The sequence below is a fragment of the Sciurus vulgaris genome (assembly GCF_902686455.1).
Source record: "Sciurus vulgaris genome assembly, chromosome: 1".
Classification (NCBI taxonomy): Eukaryota; Metazoa; Chordata; class Mammalia; order Rodentia; family Sciuridae; genus Sciurus; species Sciurus vulgaris.
The window spans coordinates 58,157,673-58,173,488 of record NC_136461.1 but is presented as its reverse complement, the minus strand read 5'-3'; the positions used below and the strand labels follow the sequence as shown (position 1 = coordinate 58,173,488).

The window sequence follows — 15,816 nt, the reverse complement described above, 5'->3', positions numbered from 1 at the left end:
TGTCATATTTCCATATCTTATTCCTGTTTATCACTTATTAATCAGGTTATCTTGGGCAAGTTAGTGTACTTTTCTGGGCCTTATTCAATTCATCAGTAATATGAAGATACTAGTTAATAGGAACTGGTGCTAATTTCTATCTAGTACCAACAGTTTATGAATCTAAAGGTAATTTATTTGAATGAAATAATAACTTAAAAAGTAAATATTTTTATAATACCTAATACAAGCATAGGAATTTTATTTCAATCAAAACCCAAACCAAAAATAAAACAGACACAAAAAGCGTATCAAATAGTTGTACAAGCACAGAACATAAACATAACTAAGGGTTTAACTTCTTTATGTCCTGTACATTCAGTACTCAACTCATCTTGTTTGTATAGATTAAACTTTCAAACTTGTATCCCCAATTTGTGAGCAGAATTCTGCATGGTAGGTAGGGTCTGACTTGGATACAATTTTCTGACCCTGCTCAAGACTTTCTATTGTGAAGCAAAAAGAGCCTTAGTGGCCAGGAAAACAGTATGATTATCAGTTAGTCATGACTTTACATCTCTTCTTTAGAGTTCTGTGGTTCTCCATGTCAGGGCATGACACTGCTGAAGCAAGAATGATAGATCTTTCTGATCTAGGAAAATGTTCTTATTTGTATGAGCAAAGTGGTGGTGGAGGTGATGATGATATGATGATGATGATGGTGATGCTCTGTTAGGGATGAAGCATAGATTATATATCTGCAACTGTGCTTTTATGTTTGTATTACAGATATAACTATATAAGTATTAACTATTATCTCTCAGTTATTTAAAAGACAACCTTGTTCTTAATTATGTATTATTTAAAAATATTTATCATTATCTTTGTTTTACAGAAAAGCCTGGAGGCACAGAAAGATAAAGTCATAATTCCAAGTTGCAACATTAAGAAGTGATAGAACCAGGATTTGAACTGGATTTGTCCAACTTCATGGTGTTCTATAGGATATTGTGTTGTGTCCACCATATTGTCTATCCTAAGAAAAACTCATTTATCAAATGGGTTTTAGAGACCAAAGTTAACTGTCCAATAAAGGGAATGAAACCTTGCATTTGTCTCTGGAAATTCTTTTATAGAGGCTAGAGAATTCAAGTTTTTGTTGGAAAAGTTGGGTGATGCTTCTGTGAATAAAGACATTGGAAGTTATTGGTAAGGAGTCAGATTTATCAGGAGCTCTTTTGTAAGCACAATGAACCACATTTCCTTCTGGTGAGGAGAGAGAAGTGGAGGGGAATGAAAAGGTAGAAATTCACTTTTTTATTGAATTGCCTATCCACTGTTCAAATTTTGCCTATTACTGCTATAGAGAAAATGATTGAAGGTAGATATCAAACGGAAAAATAGTTCCTTTTAGAACTTTTGGGAGTCCAGGTATAGTATTAATAAAGGCAATTTAAGAAAAGTTTCAAAGGTAGTTGACTATTTTCTATTATTGAGAGGAAGATAAGGACCTTCTATAGAGGGAAATTGGACTCAGTGTCCTAACAAAGGGAAAGGTTCAGAGCATATTTGATTATGGTAGACTTGGTGAACAGGTGTCAGGTAGTGACCTGCAGAGGATTAACACCAGATGGGGCAAGGATTGACACATTATTCTCTTGAAGATTGGGAATTATCATTTACTTTAGCCTTTCTCTGTGTCAGGAACTGTGCTTGGAGCTGTGCATAAATGCATGTTATAATCTGATTTCATCTCTACAAAATACCTAAAAGGGTGTTTTTATTATCTGTATTTTTTAAAGTTAAAGTAACCAAGGCTCAGGAAGGTTTTAGTGACTTGACTTGTCAAGGTCAAATAATCAGTAGCAATGTAAAGCCAGGATTTCAATTCATGCCTGCTACACTTAAAACCCCTTCTCTTTGGTTCCCAAATTCTGTTCTGAGGCATCGAAGGGTGCCACTGCTAATTAACTGAAATATCATGGATTTTATTAGATGTCTGAGGGAAACAAAGCACTATTTGACATCAATCAGACAATGCAAACTGCCAGCTCAAGCAGGTCTTAGTTTCAACATGAGAGCACACAGTCTTTTTGATGACAATCCTTGTGAAGGTGGATTTTGGGTGGTTGCAGTGATCAAAATGTAAGTGCTGCTTGCAAATCATTGCAAAACAGAAATCAGAGTTGTGGTGTCTACATAATTCCCATGTTTGAGAAGGTAAGTAGTGTCCAACGGGTGCCTGCATTTTAATAATATTTTGGTTTTGGTTACTTAAGAATGAGATAAAAAATCTTATTATTTTGTTTATGTGTATTATTTTTCAAATGACCACTAAGTAAAGCATAAGTATTCATTAAGTTGTCATATGGAATTGTTATGTGTTAATTTTGGTTTAGGGTCTCTGTAATAATATTACTGAAACACTAAGGGAATCGATCTACCAACGAATTAACACACAGGTGATAAAGCATGGATACATAAAGCAGCCAACAATCAACAGATCATTAATTTAGCAAAAACATCAGAAATTGTCCTTGATTTTAGTAACCAACTCAAAGTGATTGGACAGATAGACATGTTAACAAATTTGTAAGGCTAACTATATGAATCATTAGTTTAGTGTGCTCCTATTCTGTACTAGGCACTGTGCTAGACCCTGGAAATTTAGATATTCCTCAACTAACACTGGGGTCGCATCTCAATAAGTTGAAAATATCATTAAATCACGGTGCATTTAATACACTTACCTACCAAACATCATAGCTTAGCAACACAGTACCCTATAGAGTATCAGTTGTTTACCCTTATGATCTTGTGACTGACTGTAAGTTGTGTCTTACTGCTGCTGCTCAGTGTTACAAGAGAATATCATAGTCACATGATGCTAACACAGGGAAAAATGAAAAGTCAAAATTCAAAGGGTGGTTTCTGCTAAATGCATATTGTTTTTGTACCATCATAAAGTTGAAAGATCCTAAGTTGAACCATCATAAGTCAAGGACCATCTGTATAATGATGGACAAGACAGAAATGGTCACTGTCCTCATGAAATTCAGTCTGAATTCAATAAGCAAAATAATCATAAACCTTTCATTCTGTGTAATGCAAGTAAATAGGGTAATGTGATAGAGAAAATCAGAGGGTCTAAATGATCAGGGTTATTAGGGAAGGCTTCCTGTTCAGAGAATCTTTAAGCTGAAACTTGAAAAAAGAGGAAAGTCTAGCCATATATAGATCTGGAGAGAATCCAAATACAATCTCTGGAAGGCATTGTAAAGGAAAATGAGAAGAAAGGGAACCTACATGTCTACCTGCTCTCCTCATTTTTTGGCTCTTCTGGCTCTTTGTCTAGCATAACACAAGTTAAAACTCTCGACACAGAGTTGGCAAATAAAAGAAGAGCAATAATTATTGATTTATTTGCCCCCTTACTTGACAGCATTTGTTATCTATATACCTTGTCTTTTTCTTTCTGTGTTTGCTTCTGGTCCTGCCTACCTCTATTCATTTTTTCTTTTTCTTTTTTTCTTAGAAAGATCACTGGCAAGGCAATGAGGAGGTGGGGAACAAGGTAATCCAAGAAACTGATGGTTTTGTAAATAGTTTACAAAGTACAGGACTGCAGAACAGAGGTGTGGACTTATGGCAATCTCTCCAGCTGAAACATACAGGCGTTGGCAAATTATTTGGGCCAAATAAAAAATAAATCAGGACACTTCTCAAATTTCTAACCTGAAAGAACTCATAAATAATGGTGCCAGCTGAGATCAAGATCAAGAATACAGGAGCAAAAGCAAGTTTGGGAAGGAAATATTTAATTTTGGAATTGTTAAGCTTGTAGTGCTTGTAGAACAATTTTAAGATTTATTGTCTTTACTACTCTGTAGAGTTATTATTACATTCATAATCAAAGCCATCTCTTCTTTGTATCATGCTAATCCCAAATTAAGCAATTTTAGGGTCTTCCTATTGTTGATGTAAATTTACTTAGCTTTAGTCAGGTTTTCATGACTACATAGTTACCTTGATGTTAAGCTGTGGCCACATGAGATTTAAATATACAGTGTATATGTGCACCTTTAGTGTGCACTTGCTAAATACTGACTTCTTCCCTTTTTATATTGTTGTAATATCTTAGAGATGAAAGAAAAGTCTCTTACTTTGCTATAACATATGTGTAATATTTTGGGAAAAAAATACACCATGATACTTATTTTATAAGAAAAAAAGCAATGTAAACAAATACTTAAGACATTTTTCTTCCTTAGATTTCCAGCTGTATTTCCCTCTTCCAGGGCAGACTGTTACCTCTGCCATCAGGTATGCATACTATGTTTATTTTTGCTCAATATCTTCCCTTTACCTGGAATGCCCTCCTCTCTTTTTAACTGTAAAACCCAATCTTTAATATGCACTTCAGCCCTAATTAGAGCATTATATTCTCCACCACACAACCAATCATGTGATCATACCTATATAATAAATATGTTCTCTTATCACTTACATGTGTTAAGTTTATCTGACTGGACTTAATTATTTGAGAGATATGGACACATTTTATATTTCTTCTTTTCTCTCACAGTGATTAGCACAGTGCTACATATGCAGTTGGTGTTTAATAAGTGCAATAAATTGATGTTTTGAAATGCAGATTTGTAAAAGAGTTTCATCAATCTAGATTTTTGAGGATATGAATTTCCAGAGTTATCATTCCAATTATGTTTCTAATGAAGATAAAAAGATGAATAACTAAATTAGCTGGAGAGTTGATGAGATAGTAGAGGTGGCATAAATGTAGTTGAATTCTTTTCAGACCACAAAAATCAATAAGGATTAATTTCCAACTCATTCTAAAATATAAGAATTAAGCTTCACATGACCAGATTCTATAAGCCTAGGTTTCACTTATCTCCCCTTTTTAGTGTTAATAGTAATGTTTTCTGAAAAGGTTGTAACCCAAACCAAAAATATTTTAAAACATTTGCTCTAAAACTTATTAAGAATTTTATTAAGATTTACTAAATGAAAAATATCTTTAGTTTTCCCTAGTGACTATACAAAATTGGGGTAGCCAAAATAACATCAATGACGAGGCCATGCTAGGTGGCAAACTGTTCTTTCTGTGTATTGGGACTTTGGAGCTGTAGTAATTTTAGGGCATAAGGGCATCATTTATCTGTGATTTATTAATTGCAGCCCTCATAATTTAAAAGAAAAAACAGATTATTTGTATTTTTGGAAAAAATGCACTTATCAAGGAAGATCTATTCAGTTTAAAAAAATAAACCAAATTATTTAGAATTCCAAAAAAATCCAAACCACACTGGCAATTACCAATAACCTTCAAATACCTCCACTGTAATCTCCTTTGGGGCTACCGGCCACTTGTGTTCAAATTTTTCTTTCACAGTTTGCTCCGTGTTAGCAGTTGGATTTGAATTTTCAACACGCACTCCATGGCTTGGCTTACCCACCAGATTTTGAACAGATTTTACCATATTCTTTAAATCCTCTGGGTAAGGAGTTGGATATCGTTTTAGGTTTATTTCAACCTAGAAGTTTATAAAAAGAAATTTAACAAAAATAATTTCAACAAGCATGCTCACAAAGCTACTCCATTTTATGTGCAGTAGTACAACCAAATGCAATACAGTGAGTGTTGAGCTGCTTGAGAAAATGCTCTAGTATAGAACATATAGTGTTCTTCTCACATTCGGCCTCACAGGACTTCCCCACCCCTACCTACCCTTCTAGATAAACAGGTTTTTGGGTTATATCCTATCTTTAGGCCTACCTAGATGACTGGATTAGCAGTAGGTCAAACATTTAAGTGATTGGTGATCTCTGAAAAAATTTAATCAAGTTATTACAAGCTACTTTCATACGTTAGAGACTATTCTCTATATAAATTATGAATAAATAATAATAATTATATTAAGTAGTATCTGGGATATCCATGCAGGTAATGGGAAGAGATCCCAAAAGATTTCCAAGTAGAGTTGTGTGTCTAAAAATGGGGAGTTGACAATAACTTCTGCCCAAATATGCATTTGCCCAAATATATAATTAGCATGTTACATCAAAAGGTAGGATAGTAATTCTTGTTAATCCCTGAAGATAAAATTCTTTGGGTGGCTTTATATTTAGTTTTTACCCAAATGAAGTAGCATGCTTCTTACAACAAAGAGAAACTAAAAACTTGAGACTATTCTCTAAGATATTTTAGGTAAATATATAAATTCTGACATGTTTATCTAGATATTTATTTCCATTTTTAATCCATGCTTGGGTATCAACCTGACCTTCAAGTACCAAAATTAATGACTATTCTTAATAATGAATTTATTCTGTATAGAATATCCTACAATAAGAGTATTTATTATAAGGTAGTTAAAATAGAATATATGGAAGTTTCCCCTGCTTATTGAGCGAGCGGGAGTGGAGAAGGAACACCAGGCAGATTTATTTGGCCTGGCTTGTTCAACACTCATGCCTTTAGAATCTGAGTAGAATCAACTTTTCAAAATGGAATGGTTTATGTGATTGTGGTGAGTATGTGTCTGTGGAAAGGGCCTGTGTGAGGGTGGGGGTGGGAGGAGAGGAGGTGGAAGAGAAGCTGAAGGCAGAGGACAGAGTGGGACATAGAAGGAAAAGAGAAAGAGGGAGAGTCCCCTCACCCATGTCACTCATGGAATGTAAGAGCTATGATGGTGGCACAGATCTGAGGATTATGAATACAGATTCAAACACTTTTGCTCATCTGCAGTTTTAGCGAATCCACCAACTGTGTGTCATTCTTCATAGTATTTTGTCCTCCTTGTGGCTCATTTTCCTAATCAAATACCAGGATTGGAGTTCATTAGATGATTTCTGACATGCCTTTCAATATTAAAAATATAAAATTACTTTTCCAATACATATTGGGAAAGCAGTTGAAAAATCAGTTAATTTTGCTGGAGTGAATGTTTAAATGTAGTTTAATCTTTTACACCCCCAAATAAATAAGAATAAAATTAATAATATACAGAAATACAGTTATAATAACCCAAGACGAAGTTAGACTTTACAGAAAAAAACTGTAAGTTGTTAGAATATAATATTAATACATCCCAGGGTAATTAATTTGTAATGCATTCTTAAAAAAACATAAAAACAATGATATTCATGCTAGACAAAGTGCATTGGGATGCATGCATTCATGGATCTGCTGTTTGGATTAGTATTAGAAATGTTAATTATGAATTAAATCTAATTTTTAAATTATATTGTTGAACTTGTTTAGAAGTACTTGACATAAAGAGCTAAAAGTCAAAAAACTACATTTTCTAAAAGAAAAGTAAATTGTAGAATGGTATGAATATTATGCCAATTAAGAATATCTTTTTATTTTTAATAACCAGTGGTATATGAATGAAAAGTAATCTAAAGTAGGGCATGAAATTAAAATTCTATGCAGTGTAAAAAATTCTCAACACTAAAATTACACACAAATTGAGTCAAAGGTAAAAGAAATGTGGGATGTTCTTCCTTAATTGAATTAAATACTTCATTGACTAATGTAATCCACTTTTTATAGATGCTATGTCCCATATGACACAATTAGATGACTATGTATTAAGGGCCATGCTGCTAATATTTTCTGCTTATTTTATAAGCAAGTTAATGTGATATTTTGGTCAGATCACCTGAACACTTATGGGTATTTTATTTCCATGAAAATATTTGAATATAGAAACAGATTTGCCATGAAGTTAATGAAGCTTAAGCTCTAGGGCCTATCAATTTTACCAGGCTCTTCTGAAGCCTGGTAAGTGGCCCTATTTGTGTATTTGCATGGTCATTTTAAATATATTTTTTTTCCTTAAAGAAGCCCTTTCCTGAGTTGTGGAGGCTTGAAGTCTCATACTACTTGGATTTGTTTTGTCTAGAAAATAAGTTCCTTGCTTTCCATTTACCTGTCTACTGGCAGAATTTACTGCACTTGGAGTCAGGAGGCATAAATTCAAGCCACACATTTACCACCAACTAGCTATCAACTGCTAATCATTTTGTTTCTCTACTCATGTGACAGGTCTTTGAGAATGTGTAAGTTTTGCAGAGATCAAACATTATTTCTAATAATAGATATTACTAAGTATTTTAAAAATATGATTCCTTTGGTAATCTAGATATGATGCTACATCCCTAAACATAATAACTGAAAGTGTCTAGACCTTTTTTCACATTGTATGTAGCAGCAGTTATCATTTATTCAGCATTTGCCATGTGTCAGTCACTGTGCTAAATGTTTTATAGGGATATTTAATTTATTACTAATTATTGATATAACACACAATCCCATTTACAATTAATTCTGTAGCTTTAAATCCAAATTATTTATGTCCTAAATAATAAATGATTATTTGTTAGTTATCAAATAAATCATTAATTAATAATTTTATCTCATTTAATTTTCAAAATTCATTACTGCAGCTATTCCCACTTTATAGGAAGAAAGTCGGGGTTTGGACAATATAAGTAACCTGTCAAAGGTTATATTCAAACTCATATCTTTCTGACCCACTCTTTATTCTGACCAGTGCTACTTAGAGATATTCACAAGAATAGGTGCAGCACATAATTGTGTAACTTTGGGCAAGAGTACTGTAAGTCTCAACAGTGAATTTTACTGACTTTGCTTTCTCACTTTCCAACTGTGTGCAGTACTTCAGAAATGAATAAATATGATCATAAACAGAGCCATATTAGTAGGTCAGTAATTATCAAATATAAGAGCAGTTTCTATATATTTCTAAATACATAGGCTAGAAGTATTCCATTATTCTAATATAGCATGAAAAAGAAATAATTTCATTTCTTATACACATAGGTGGGAAAGTATATTAATTATATCTTATAAAATACTGGATTTATCACTCACTATAAAGTATTTGCTCATGTAAAATACACATTTTATTAAATGCAAGATTTTTACTAAAACACTATTTTATTTTAATTTTGGAAAATAGAAATGTTTCACAGCATTCTGTGTTTCCCAGATTTAAATAAAGTGCAGTGAATGCAAATAGCAGCTGCAAGATGTTGGGGACCCCAAAAATTTAGCAATGAAGGAAGAATTAATTAATATTAATAACTTGGGCAGTGAATTTATAAAGAACTATTTCTCATATATTACACTATATACACATAATATATTTCATATAATGGTTAAATTATAATTTGATTTGAGGTAGTAAATTCCAGTAAGAGAAATAATAGTGCTTTGATCACTGATTATAAATATTATTTTATTCTAGGAATTAATCAGAATATTTTATGAAGAAAGGAAACATAACAGTTTTAGTCAGGAAAATGCATTCTTAGCTTGTCTTATATTGTAGAGAATATATAAGACACAGAATAAGAATCTAGTCCATTACATGTGGATGGTAAAGTTCACAAAAATGCAGCGTTCTTTCATATTTCATTAAGATATGCTTTCTGCCCATTAACCTCTTAAACACCCATCCCACTGATATATGCCACATGCCACCACCCAGGCTTCTCTTACAGGAATTCATATCATTTGAGTCTTCAAAATTATAGGAAATTGATGCTTTTCAACAGATGTCTATCTTTATGCTTAAAGTCCACTCTCAGCAAATCTCAATTTAAACTCCTGCTATTTTAGGAATAGAGTTTTGGCTATTTAATTTCCCCTAAAATTGACATTATAAAAATGCATATGTAGGGAGGACAATTTAGATTACATTGATAGTGTCATCAACATTCTGCCCCACTATTGGTATTCCCACACTTTAAAGAGCCTTTTAAAATAAACACTGTAAATAAAAATGAAGCATCCAACTCAAAAACCATGCCAGATTCCCCACCAATAGGCACCTCATGTTGGTGTTCCCTCCCCTCTGACTCAGTCCTCTTCCCACCCTAATGCCAATGTCAATAAGCAAAAACTTAAATAGGGATCAAACATTGGCAATTTGAAAGTTCTACATGATCAACATTTCTTTCCCCAAATCATGCAGAACATACCCCATAAACCACTGTTCCAAGGTTGCCTCTACATGGGGGGATTCTCCTACCCCAAACACCTAGGCCTACCTGTCTGCCACTTAGAGAGGGAAGAGTGGTGGATTGTGCTGCAACTGGCAATTGAGTACACATGCTCCTTTCCTGCTGGAGGCCACTTATACAACCCCATGCCAGCTGTGGGTCATTCTGGGGGACGGGCATATCTTGGATCTGCTGATCACACCTGGCCCATGGTGTGCAGCAATCGCCAGACAGTCTGGCAGGTTGGAGAGTAATCCCACGCTGGCCCCTTTCCCAGGGGGCTTGGCAGGAGAGATCCTGTGGGAGAAGGAATCTCCATTTTCTGGGAGAAAGAGGAGCACTGTAGCAATACTTTTACTTTATCATTTTCTACTCTTGATTTTTTTTTTCTTTCACTCCGGGTAATGCATTTAAAATGACCATCATTAAAATGAGTTTTAAATTTATGTAATAAAACAGTACCAATATCATATGAAGCTAAAGGGTCACAGTTTTGTCACACAATAAAGCATTCACACTACACTATACATGATCTAAGTAGGGCATTATACTCTAGTCCATTTTTAAGTTGATGGCGTAAGTCAATGGTTCCTTTTCATATTTCAAGTAAATTAAAGGTAAAATGGCACTAAATTTAATATACATGTAATGAACCAGAGAAGTGTAATTAATTTAGTGTGAGATTTCAATATAATACATTCATCATAGTTCCATGATGATTTATTTAGAAGTTTGTTTGTGCTCTAATTTGTCCAATGGCCAGTGGCATTGGAGATCTTCAAATTAGTCAAAGCTAAGTAGTTAAGAGATTTTGGGAAAACAATGTTTTACCAAAATATGAATCAATCAGATGTAAATAAACAAGGATAAACCACTCTAAAGTATAATGAACCTACTCTGATTATAAACAAATCTAATCACATAACACACAAACAGGTCTTCTAAATAATTGTCTGCATTTACTATATTTTATGTTTTCATTGACACATATACCAGAGTATATTAAATGCACTCTTTTCTCTTGAATCTTCTGGATATAGAGTTTTAAGAAGAAGCATGTAGTTTTTGACAATTCAATGAAATATAAACATGAATCAGGGGTCCAATATAGAATGCATCATCCATTGGTTTTAGATTTAACATATGAAATCCCTAAAAGAGGAATTGAATGTTCCAGAGTTTGATTTGGTTTCTTCCTTTCTTTTTAGGTTAGCATTTTTTTTTTTTTTTTTTTTTTTTAGGAATTCACAAGTTAAAAAAAAAATGTTTCATTGGTTGTTAGATGGTACTAATCAACCATCCAGAAACATTTTTTAAAACACAAATCTTTAATAAAAAATATCATTTTGGATTTGGAAATCCATCTTGGTTTCTCCATAATGCTATAGGTAGCCCTTGTTGGTAAACACTCAATTACCTCAGAAATTCTTATAAGGTTCTAGAAATAACAACTAAAGAAATAATGCTTAGAAAATATGGGAAGGTGAGGACAGAGAACACATCACACAATCTGGATTTATTAATAGGATGCATATACAATTACTTAGGTAATTAGACACTAAGAATGAGAGCTGTTAGTATTCATGATGGAAAAAATGCACAAATAATATTTAAAAATTAATGAGAGATTCAAGATGTTACTATGATAATAACATGAAAATCAGGTGTTAATAAAATATAAATAAATTTTGATAGTATTTAAAAATTTATTTATTTTACTTTGCAAAGAAAAGACATTTTTTAGCTCATTATTTTGGAAATCAAAAACATGACAGCAATATCTTCACAGCCCTGGTTGAAATTTTAAATAATGGAAAAATGTAGACTTTAAAATTCAACCATAGTACTTGATTTAGATTAGTCCCAATAAGGATTTTTTTAAGATATGCTTCAAGGAAGAAAAAATTTTGAAGTCATTTTCCATAAGGAAAATAAATTATTTTCCATAAGTTATTTTTGGTAAGGAACATCACCTGCTGTTAGGCACCCATCTCCTTTAAAATGTGTCCTTACATTTAATGAAACGGATACACTTTTCTCAAACATACCTGAGACAGAAACTTTAAGAGATTTAATGTCCCCATAGCACACTAATTGTTGGTCCTTTCAGAAACATGGATTTTATGCTCATACAGACTGCATGATGCCTCGCTCAGTGATTAAAAGAAAATCATTGTAGTGTGTCAGATGAAATAAGAGTGCTTAGCAGAAGTCCATCACCCAGACTTCTTTACTTTTTTAAACTTTCAGCTTGAATCTCTCCCACCTTACTATTCTGTAGGATGAGTGGCATATCAAACTTCCTCAGTCAGAACTGGGACATCAGTCTCCTTCCGAAGCACACCAGTGCTTTCAAACTACCAGGCTGCTGTAATGAAAGGTACCACCACAGGACTTGAAGATGCATCTGACCTTCCAGCAGAGGTAGCTCAATTTACCCCACAATCTATCTGAATAAACACAATGGACAAACTGAAAGATTAAGAAGAGAGAAACAAAAGCTAAAAGGTTCACCTTGACTTTCCCAGCATTTTCATCGTCTTCTTTTTTTTCCTCAAATTCAAAGGCAACAGTCATGCGTTGTTGTCTCTGCTCTTCCCACAGTGTAGGGTTAAAGCTGTCACTGTCTGACTGGAAATCTACAGTTAGATTCCAAAGTATTATTGCTTTTTAAAAAAGTGCTATTAATAGGGTTTAATTACTATGCATAAAACTGGTGATAACTACAAATAAATACAAAAATAATAAAGGGAACGAAGAAAGCAAGAGAAAGAAGGAAAGTGAGGAAGAAAAAGAAAGAAGGAAAGAAAGAAATAAGGAGTGAAATTCCCTTGATATTTATTACGTGGTCTTTAAACATCTTAACTCAAGCATAGATTAATTCCTTAGGTACACATTAATTACTCAAGGAAAGTTGTCTAGTGTAGGAATGGGTTCTCCATAGGACAAGAGTAGTAAGATAGTTGGACAAAGCACTCTAAACAATCTTTTTTATCCTCACAGCCGCTTAATAGTAGTACTAATATTTCTTCTTAATGATGAAACTACAGCTGAATTTTAAGATGCTTGCTTCAAGTCATGCAGCTTCTCTGTGACTAACCGAGGATTCAATTCCATATAGATGTGATTACAGAGCTCACATATGCAAGCACTAAACTCTCATCTGGATGTTATTTTTAAATGAAGGTTTCTACATAAGAATGGTTTTGCAATAAAGCACCCGTGATTGCAACTTTCTTTGTTCTTTGGTGTGTTGGGGCAGGGGGCAATGTTTTTAAGGTACAGAATAAGTAGAAAATTTAGTCTTTAACACGAAGTTTTCAGTTCATTTAAGTATGTCTCAAATAACAGAAAAAATGGTTTATAAATCTTTAATTCACATCAGAATATTGGCTAATAATAATATTTCTTCACAATATAATTGTGAAGATATAAGAAAATGCAATAAAAGTACTCAACTTAGGCTACATTCTTTTCCAAAGGATAGCTTTTCTATTGTATTTCTTTGTTTGCTGTAAGAGATTCTAAAGATTTATTACACGCCTATCTGACAAACCAAAAGGTCACTTGATTGAATTTCAAGAAAACTTTACAATTAGCAACTTTCTTTCCCCAAAGAAAACGAAAATAACAGAACCCCCAACTGTAAACCAAGTAGACAAATGATTCACTTTGATTTGGAAGTCAAAGGCTAAAGCCATTTATGATTAATTTTCCCTGAAAATAAGAAATGCATGAGTAAATGGTTTATTCTACAAGTTGGTTTCATTCAAGTAAATTGGGTGGATTGAATCCATGGCTGAAGTAAAGAGGGTTTACTCCTCCAGGAATTACTGTTACTCTATAACTATAGAAAATGTTCATATCAGCCTGTGCTAGGTTTCAAATGGTAAAAGACAAACCTCTTTTAAAATATTTATGAATAATGCGATTACAGGATTGGAAATTTAATTATTGGATTTAGTTTTAGATTTTTTTAATAAAAATAGTATTTCACGGTTGCTGACTTTTTAAAGGAAAACCAAACTAGAAAAAGAAAATATATCATATATTTGTAAGTCTTCTTTTTATGGTTAACTAAATATGACATTTTTGGGGGGCGCAGGATCACTGGAGTAAATGTTTAAACTGTTTTCATGCACTAAGTGAACATTGGAAATGAATTAGCCCTTTGAACCTTCCTTAGGATCTGATGGCTCTCAGCTCATTGCAACATGATGGATAACATTTTGGTTAACTAGTCCTGTGCCTTGCTGCCAAGAGAAGTGGTACCTACATGTCAATGTTATTTTCATGTAAGATAGAAAGAGGAAGAATTTAGTATTTGGAATTTTAACTTAAAATATTATAGTGTAGAGACTCATGCTTAAACTTCCAAATGATATATTTGTGTTTTGTAATTATCTTTATTAGCTTGCTCATATGCCAATACTTCTGGACAGAGATCAGAATAAAAATAGCCCTTTTAATCCATCGTTATAAATACAGAACAGATTTCTATGGACAATTTACCTTCATCACCACGAGGTTGCTGGGGAAACATATAGTTAGTCAATACTCTTTGCTTTGTTTCTGGATGGGCTTCCGTTTGTAAAGGGATAAGAGCTTTGGACTGGAAGCAAAAAACATAAATTAGATGAAAAAAATTGAAAATCTAAAGAATATTTATTTTACATAAGCTAATGAATGGTCAATAGTCTGACTTCACCAAGATGAATCAAATTTGAAAGAAAAGTGAGTGAAAAAAGGAAATAAAGTATACCACAAATAAGACTATTGCTGAGGAATATTTTCTAATTTGAACATTTTTGTAATAAAGTTTTCTTCCTCATTAGTATATACTTTTATAAAACTTACCAAAACCTATTCAACTAAGAAATGAAGTTTTAATGCTGTTGAGACCAAAATGTGTTAAATTGTTTCAACTTTAGTTTTTAGTGTAGTCCTATATGCCTATTCATTTTCATGGACAGTTGCCCTGGAAAGCAATGGAATTTGCTATAAAGTTCACCCTATGCAAGATCATCAATGAATTTAATTAGATTAAAACATAAGCATTAATTGATTAAGCATTAAGAGATACTTTTGCAATCAAAAGAAAAAGGTCCACACATAAATAATCAACTACACATGTGTCTGATGTATCATAGTATATCTAAGGTCACTTTTGTTTCTGTCATTAATTTGCTTTCAGAAATACTATTTATGAATGACTTTCAGATCTCATATATTATGTATCATAAACACACTGGAAATGATCATACTATCTAATGTTTTGAAAATCTGCTTATTCTGTGATAATTATTAATACAAGAGAAGAACAAAGGGGATCCAGGATACCAGCTTGTCTCATGAAAAAGTCTAAAACATATCAAATCTGTGTTCAAAATAAAAGTTAAATGTTGCAATCATTGCTCTGTTCCTTCTCCCACAACAATAATAAATCATGATATTCAGTGACATTTATTTGCAATGCAAGACTATAAAGTACATTGTTTCATTAGCACAGTTCACATTGATTCCAGAGAGGGTTTATTTATGATGCTATATTGATGCTGTGGAAAATCCATAGTTTATTGATAAGATTTGAATTTGAAAGACAATCTAATTTTTTAGTCAGTCGATGAAAGCAAGTGCTGTAATCACTGTAGAACTATAAACATTCTTACATTTACATTTTATATTTTGTAGAAAATATTTTTAATTTTTCATATAAGTAGCTTAATAGCTAGGGGTATGAATAATCAGTTTGCCAGTAATGCTTCTTTTATGCTCAGAAAA

The 15,816-nt window shown here is 32.9% G+C and overlaps 1 protein-coding gene across 1 annotated transcript in view; it reads right to left on the bottom strand.

The window, feature by feature from the left end:
• Nucleotides 1-15,816, bottom strand: part of LRRC7 (leucine rich repeat containing 7) — a 525,614-nt gene that overhangs the window by 84,741 nt on the left and 425,057 nt on the right. The window contains exons 15-18 of the mRNA XM_079128752.1: nucleotides 14,548-14,647; nucleotides 12,550-12,674; nucleotides 10,084-10,332; nucleotides 5,334-5,534 (exon numbers count right to left, since the gene is read on the bottom strand). Of these exons, the coding sequence (XP_078984878.1) occupies nucleotides 5,334-5,534; nucleotides 10,084-10,332; nucleotides 12,550-12,674; nucleotides 14,548-14,647 (675 nt within the window). The remainder of the gene's footprint in view (nucleotides 1-5,333; nucleotides 5,535-10,083; nucleotides 10,333-12,549; nucleotides 12,675-14,547; nucleotides 14,648-15,816) is intronic.